At 33.4% G+C, this 8,042-nt stretch overlaps 1 protein-coding gene and 1 pseudogene across 1 annotated transcript; one reads left to right on the top strand and one right to left on the bottom strand.

Moving 5' to 3' along the window:
• The first annotated feature begins 2,013 nt into the window (after positions 1-2,013).
• On the top strand, positions 2,014-4,920 carry LOC132291152 (transcription factor LAF1-like). The gene is made up of 3 exons (XM_059790253.1): positions 2,014-2,436; positions 3,220-3,349; positions 4,135-4,920. Exons 1-3 carry the CDS (start codon positions 2,298-2,300, stop codon positions 4,760-4,762), a joined length of 897 nt encoding a protein of 298 aa, XP_059646236.1. The 5' UTR covers positions 2,014-2,297; the 3' UTR covers positions 4,763-4,920.
• A 1,099-nt stretch (positions 4,921-6,019) lies between these two features.
• LOC132291151 (25.3 kDa vesicle transport protein SEC22-1-like) lies at positions 6,020-8,017 on the bottom strand (annotated as a pseudogene).
• Positions 8,018-8,042: the final 25 nt, after the last annotated feature.

The raw sequence follows: 8,042 nt of genomic DNA, 5'->3' as shown, positions 1-8,042 counted from the left end.
CAACCTTAAAGGTTGCGTATACAAAATTATGATTGGAACTAAATATTTCCTAACTAATACAAGAAAAAAAAATTAAAAAGTGGACCCTTTTCTGGGGTTGGGAGCTCAAAGTTCAAACCCCAAGTGGGGCGAAACACCAATTGTGTATTTATGATAGGTCCTCATTTGAGAAAGGTGATATTAACTAGCCCTTTATGACAAATTTACGTAATGATGCATATAATTTCTTCATTTTATTATATGGTCCCTTTATAAACAAATACAAAAATGAATTAAATAATGTGACAGAAATTAAAGTATACATAAACTTTTTAGTTTCTAGTGACACGCCTATGTCATGTTTGTCTTTTTCTTTTTCTTTGAAAAATCTTCTCAGTTGTTAACATTAACAAGAAACATATCTAATTCAATTGATTTGAAAAACCTAAATTCTTGAATTTGCTCTTTTTTTTTTCTTTTCTTGTATTTATTTATTTTTTGTTCTTCACAATAAAAAAAAAATCATCAACACATAAACGAATGAATCTTCATTTGCGAAAGATTCTTTTTGTTTCCGGATTAAGTTTTTCAAAACGCTATATGAAACTTTTTTTTTTTTTTTTCGGTCTTCAAGAACGTAGTTTTCAAAGACAAATGCGAAACTGGGCTCTTACTATCTTGGTTTCCAAATAAATTAATCCAAAAGAAAGTACATCACTATTTTGGATTTCAACCCCAAGGTAGCTAGTGGGTGGTATTTAGGGTGCACACGTTTTGAATTAGATAGTTTGATTTCATAAAAATTAGAATCAAATCGAACTATGAAACCAAACCAAACCGTGAGAAAACAATTTGATCTGATTCGATTCCAAAGTTCTAAATATTTTATAATTCAATCTAATATATTTTTGAAATTAAAATATATATTATATATAATATAATTTTCTATTATATATTATGATAGATAGTTGAGTGGTTTAAAGGTTAATCTTATTATTCTATTATTTATATAATATAAAATATATAAATATATATACAATTTATAAAACGGTTTAATTTGATTTCGTCTTAGTAAACTTCAAACCGTAACCGAATCATTTATAAATGGTTCTATGTTTTTGGAACCGTAACGAAACCAAACCGCAAAAAATTGAAACCAAATCTTCGGTTTATCGGTTCAACAGGTTTTCTATGCACCCCTAGTAGTTTCTTTTCTCCTTTCAAAGTGAAGGATAAAAGGTTCAAATCTTCTTAAACATATTGTTAGACCTATTTTATTAAAGGATATATATATACACATATACATATATATGTGTATATATATATAAATAAAAGGAAGAGAAAAAAATTCAAAAGGAGTATTATGACACCCAAGAAATACGGCAGAAAATAAACATGCAACATACTGAGAATACAAAGATTTAGCATAGTTCGGAAACGCTTACATTCACAATGAAGATCTAGCGAAAGAATTCACTTTGCGAAAATCCAAAAATTACAAGTTTCAGATCCCAAACCCTAACTCTCGCTCTCACTCCCATTTTTGCAATTTTCATTGTCTCCCAACTTTCAATGTCTCTAAATTATTTTACTCCAAACTCTAAACACTGTTATATATGGGGTTTTAAGAAAATAATAAAAAGAGTCCACGACCCATAAGCAAAAGACACAAAAGCGAAAAAACCCTAAAAATTTAATATGTTTGGACCCACATAAAGCTAATTCAAAAAATCCTTAGATCGAAAACGAATCACAATGCGACTAGCACCAGATTCCGAACACAACATCACTGAAAGTATATCAGTTATTTAGCACGGCATTGTCTATGAAACAGCAACAATTTCTGGTCTGAACCAATTTGGTTTTGTATGAGGTGTCACACTTTGTCATCACAAGTTTTTAAGCCTGCTCAATGACACAATAATACAAGGATGCAATTGGTCACACGTCAGTAGTGGTCCAAAGACAGTAGAATTTTTTGAAGGGGACACCTACTATGTATGTGTTAGTTATCACAAAGTCAATTCTCACACACACACACACATACAATGTTCTCAAACACCATGCCTGTACCAACCTTTAAAAAATATCCAAACGTGTTCTTACTTTTGCTGCTATGACAAGTTCTAACTACACTTGTTTATTCTCGAAAACACCATACTCTTAACTAATCCTCCCTTTAAATTCTAAAGCATCAAGGGTCGGCTCTCCATAACCTCATCTCTCTCTCTCTCTCCCTGTCTCTCTCACACACACACACAGTTAAAAGTCATAAGCTCTTACATTTCATTTTCTGACCAATTTTAGTTGTCTGTAAAATGGGTTACAAGACATTGGATCAGAAGCCAAAGCTGAAGCACAAGAAGGGGTTATGGTCACCGGATGAAGACCAAAGGCTCAGAAATCACATCCTCAACCACGGCCATGGCTGCTGGAGCACTGTTCCAATCAACGCCGGTAAGTCCACCGCCTTCCACCACTTTGCATACCCATACTGATGCCATTTTAATAATGCATTTGTCACCAAGAACTTGCAATTATATATATATATATACACACACACACACTATCTATCACAACATTTTATATAAAAGTGTAACACAAGCTTGCCTTTACCATAATTTGATATAGTCGGTAGTTAATGTGTATTTTAGCATAGATTTTTCAGATTTATTTCAGAGATATAGATATATATATATATATATGTGGGTGTCTGTGTCTCTGTATATATGCATATTGTTGTGAAATATAAAGCACTAGTATATAAATTATGTCCCAAATCTCTAGAATGCACTGCATTGGCTTGACTTGAGACTGAAAATGAATAAAATCATATATACTCAGATGAGCATTCATTCACCTTCGTATTAAAGGGCATTTTAGGTAGTAGAAGATAGACTTTTCAATTACTTGGTCATACATTGGCTATATAGCCTATATATATAGTAAGTTGATGTTAATATATATGATTGATAGGAATGTTTCTAAATATTTGATTTTTTTAATGCTACTTGGTTTATTTTACAATAGCAAAACCAATAAAAATTTTGACCTTAAAGGTAAGAAGTTCAGGGACCACCCTCTCTATGGTTTCAATTTATTGAATGTCTACAAAAAGACATGGTAAAAAATTGCTTTAACATTATGGTTTTGAGTCAATAACAATAGAATTTTTATTGTGTTGCCTAAAATACCCTTGCAGTTGACCTTTAATTACGGTCTTGTTGTTCTTACATGCAGGGTTGCAAAGGAATGGCAAGAGCTGCAGATTAAGGTGGATAAATTATTTGAGGCCAGGATTGAAGAGAGGGATGTTTACTGCACAAGAGGAGGAAACTATCCTGACCCTTCATGTCATGCTAGGCAACAAGTAAGCAATAAATGTCCACTCTATCAAAATGCATATGTATAACTCTAATTCAACCATTATATATATATATATATATATATACATATATATATATAATTACACTCTTCTAAAATAAAGGGGGTGGGCCCAACCTCTATTGCATGTGGGTGGGTCACCTCTTCAAATATAATTTAGGTAGTTACAGAGTAAATGATACTTAAGTAAAATTTGCATGCTTGGCTAGGTGGTTGGTTCAAAGTGCTTTATTAATCAGCCGCCTCTAATCACCAATTTGTATTGATTACTGTTACAAAAATCGATCGGTTTTTGTTGTTACTCTAATAAATATAGTCCAACAAGGACTCTTGTCAACTTTTATTAGGTACTTATTTCAATCACTAATTCTTACATCAGGTCGATCGTATAGTCAGTAATGATGGTATTTTTGAAAATAGAAAGAGGATGGAGAAGTAAAAAGTTAAAAAAGAATAAAGATACATCATCCCAATTCGGAAGATTCCTGAATGGAAGGACGTAAGTGAACGTCTAGTGGTGTCATGTAGTGAGGCCCACACCTCTCACGTTTTCATCATTCCGCATCCTTCGAATTCGGAAGTTGTATCATTGCTCAATTAAAAATTCAAAAGTTTAAATTATTTTTATTTCTTTTTGGACCACATTGTATAAACATTGCCTATTATTACTACTATAGTTGTTTCACAAGCATCTTCACATGCTTTCCTAGAAACTCTAATTTTCACAGTAAAAGAAACTAATGAAGAAACTATCAACAACTGATCTATCAGGTGGTCACAAATAGCCCAACATTTGCCTGGAAGAACTGACAATGAGATAAAGAACTATTGGCATTCTTATCTGAAGAAGAAAGTGGCCAAAATGGAACAAACTGATCAGGAAGCTCACACTAAAACAGAACACACAAGTTCAAGCACAGAAAATATAGAATCTTCACCTTCTCCCCAGAAATCGATGATTTGGAATCCGAGTTTCGAATCATTTGAACACACAGAAGGATCATCATCAACAAATATGAATGATCAGTCCACACAACAAAATTTTGAGTTCCCAAAAGAAGATCGCCAAAGCAGCTTACCAAAGCTTCTGTTTTCTGAGTGGCTCACAGTGGATCAGTTTCAGGGGCAGGACTATGGTAATTCAGGTGAGCCAGCAGTTACTAAGAATGGTTTTGATCATAATTCAAGCTCCGAAGATGGTTTTTTCCACGGTTTATTAATGAATGAGGGGTCATTTGGTAGCGAGTTTCACCAGCGCTTAAGCGATAATTCGGGTGGTGAAACTTTCCATCCAGAATTCAAATTTGAGGGTCACATTCCAGAGAATGAGTTTGTTGACTTTATATATGGTGATGATATCTGTAGTGGTTTTGACATGAACAATGATATGTACATATAGGAAGTTTTTTACACTACATCTACTTGTTTCTCTGCAAAAAGTGTTCCCTAAGTTGCTTCTGAAGAGTGAAGACACCCCTCACTTGTATATTAATAAAGTCATCAAACACATTGTTTCTCTATTAATGTTGTGAAATTTATAACAATATCTTTCTACCATTGGACAGCTCAGCTGGTAAGGCATTTGGGAGTACTCCCCTTAAATTCTTGGTTCGTGTTTCACAGGAGGTACTGAGGCCTGGATTTAAATGATGCATGTGGTTTGCAGACGATTGTGTGCATCTAGAGTTTTTAAACCATCCGAGAGTCCAATACGGCTAGTGAGTGGGTTGATTCTTCGTTACACACACAGTCACACACACACAAATCTTTCTCTCGTATTATGGGTCTAATACATCAAATTTTCACAGTAAAACACACACACACACACACACATATAAACAAAAGCCTAAATAGAGTGACATGTGGAAAGAACACAAGCATGGAATATGCTTGTAAGGTGCTATGAAACCAACTCTAAAGAAAGCTTAGCATAAAGTGATGTCCAATATGGGTTTCATTTGGAATTCACTTGGTGATCATGAAAGCTGATCTGTTTTTCTTCCCACATTACTTCTAATGTGACAACTAGGGGAATTTGAAAGGACTATTGCCAAAGATGAATTTGCAAATCATTGTCAGTCACTCTATTTTGAGCAAATATTTTCCTAATTTTTGTAATTTTAGAATTTGGGTCAGTTCAGTCACTATGATTATAGTTTTGACCACCTTGGATCTTGTATTTCTTCTAACTGTTATATAGTGTTCAAATAATTAACATCAATAATTTTCATAGTTGTGAATATATGCCAGTTAAAACAGTAATTTCACTGGATACAAGATTCAAATAGGACTTTAGCAATCATTCTAATTAATAAAAGTGATTCTTCCTAGAAGTCACTGCTTCAGACAAACAGCAAAAAGGCAAAAAATATATCAAAAAGAGTCATGATGTGAAGCTTGGTATATTTTATTCTTTTCCATTTTTTATTTTTTATTTTTTCAATTTATTCTTAGCCCCAATGTATTTTGACTTAAATAGTTATATGTTTTATGTGTGAATAATTAAAAATACTAAAAATTCATGCAGCTATATCCACCTAATCTTTGATGTAGTAATGTTAAATTTTAAAAACTAAGAACTTTTTGTCCTTTAAAAAAAGGTGGATACAAATTCAAGCCACAGAAAAATTCAAGTTCAGAACCAAAGTTGTCAAATGAGCTCAACTTGAGAAATGGTCAGAAGCTGAGGCTCTCTTGCATAATCTAGCAGAACACAAAATGAGGCATGTATTCCGAAAATTTCTTGATATATATTGAAATGTAGATACATTAAAGTTGCACAGAGCAGTAGGGAAGCTCCATAGAATCACTTTTCAACAAATTTTAAAAGTACTAACCGATTTCCACTGTCGAGCTACTCTATAATATCATGCTGTGCCATTTTCTGTACTGCTCTCAAAGTAGATAGTTCTTGTAATCCTTGCTTTTGACAATGTTATAAACTCGTTCCCATGAAGTTCTCTGTGAGGACTAAGCTGGTCCATAACAGAACAGTAGCAGCAACAACGACGATGGTGGTAGGTATCCATTTCAATGCAATTACCTGCACATAAAGGAAGAAAATTTGAAATTTAGCAGCAAATGAGAGATGATTTATTTTCGATTGGTTGCTCCGAAAATGGAAGATAAACACAGAGAAGTTTATATGCATTTATATACATACCTCTAGTAATGGAGAAACCCATATTGGGGAAGCAATTCTTGGAGTTGCCATTAGTATTTCAAGCATTTCTGATAATAACAAAGGGAAAACATGCACATTTTGTGAGTATTCACTAATTTAACATGCCATTAAATAGAAGGAACAACAAAAATAGAAAAAAAGAGAAGAAGCTAACCAATTCTTCTTCTTCTTTCTACTATTTCAGACATGTCCTCTGTCATGATATCTAGTTCTTGTTGGCGATTAGCTTTTAGCCTCGACAGATTAACCTGTGTTCTTGTATCTACATATTGCCTTCTAACATTGCCAATGATACCATCTGCCATCCACCCCAACAATTGGGAAAAACACAAAACATCAAATACTTAATATTAATCAGCAGCCAAAAATATGATAAATTTAATTTTTTTGACAGTGGGAGTTCAAAAGATTCAGAATTTTTTTTTCCTTCCTCGAATTCCTTGGAAAGGAAGAATATTAATGCTATATTCGGTAGCATGGAATTGGTGCCTCGAGCTTAGAATTGGGGGAAAATTAGTCCAAACTTGCAGTGGTACCAATTCCATGCTACCGAACATAGATTTATATATTTTGGTCAATAAAATCAACTTGCAGTGGTAAGTGGAGATTACCGAATCTAACAAAGCTGTATGGTTTTGTAATTTTACTTATGAGGCTCATGTCAAACTTCTCAAACTCCTTCTGCAAATCTTGCAGATAATGGAAGGCTAGTTTTCTTGGATATGCCGAATCACACAATGTGATGAAGCAAACTCCATTCTCAACCATGTAGCTAAACATCACAAAATTAAGTAAAACAAATAAACACAAAAAATCACAAAATGCTTAAAATTTGCCCCCTTCTATGGATTGATAGATAGCTATATATGGAAAATTAGAAAATCAGGAAATGGGAATGAAATCAATTCAGTTCAAATCCAGTGGCCTTTAAAAGCCTATGATCCCAAAAACTTCATAGTCATTATCAAATGTCAATGAAAGCTGCAGATGATGTTAATTGAAGACCCTACTCTTGTCCTGTAAAACATTCTCAGTGGACCAATTTCAAATGTACCCATTAAATTGTACACAAAAGGTCACATTTTCAAATGTACCCATTCTTAGTGGACCAATTTCAAATGCCATAAAAAATAATAATAATAATAAATGTGCCTCACAGAAAAAGAAAAAAAAAAGTCATATTTTGGGGAAAAAATCAGTGAAATGCATTGAGACATTGCATAATTGGATACCCATAAATTAATTAAAGATTGGAGTGAAAATAGAGAAGAAAATGATACTTGAAGCAATGGTGATCGACACGAATGGTCATCTTTGAAGGCGGCAATGACCCTCTTGAGATTTCTTTGAGTATGAACTCTCCTTGTTGCTTGTAACTTGACAAGTTGTCAGTCTCTTCATTCACATACCTTGTACCTTGTGCAAGAGCCACCCCATCTTTCACCTTCCAATTATTGTTAATTTTACCATTCCCTCAGAATCTGAGTAGATGATA

This window comes from Cornus florida, unplaced genomic scaffold, assembly GCF_030987335.1.
Source record: "Cornus florida cultivar Cherokee Brave unplaced genomic scaffold, ASM3098733v1 CherokeeBrave_3.0.0_Hap2_scaffold_352, whole genome shotgun sequence".
Classification (NCBI taxonomy): domain Eukaryota; kingdom Viridiplantae; phylum Streptophyta; class Magnoliopsida; order Cornales; family Cornaceae; genus Cornus; species Cornus florida.
Note: the sequence above shows the minus strand (reverse complement) of the source record. Positions and strands in the feature narration are given on the sequence as shown.

Excerpts from the sequence above, each read along its gene's own strand:
- LOC132291152 (XM_059790253.1), top strand. The coding sequence starts at position 2,298 with ATGGGTTACAAGACATTGGATCAGAAGCCAAAGCTGAAGCACAAGAAG. Across the intron at positions 2,437-3,219 it reads CACTGTTCCAATCAACGCCG|GGTTGCAAAGGAATGGCAAG; the intron begins GTAAGTCCACCG and ends TCTTACATGCAG. Across the intron at positions 3,350-4,134 it reads CATGTCATGCTAGGCAACAA|GTGGTCACAAATAGCCCAAC; the intron begins GTAAGCAATAAA and ends CTGATCTATCAG.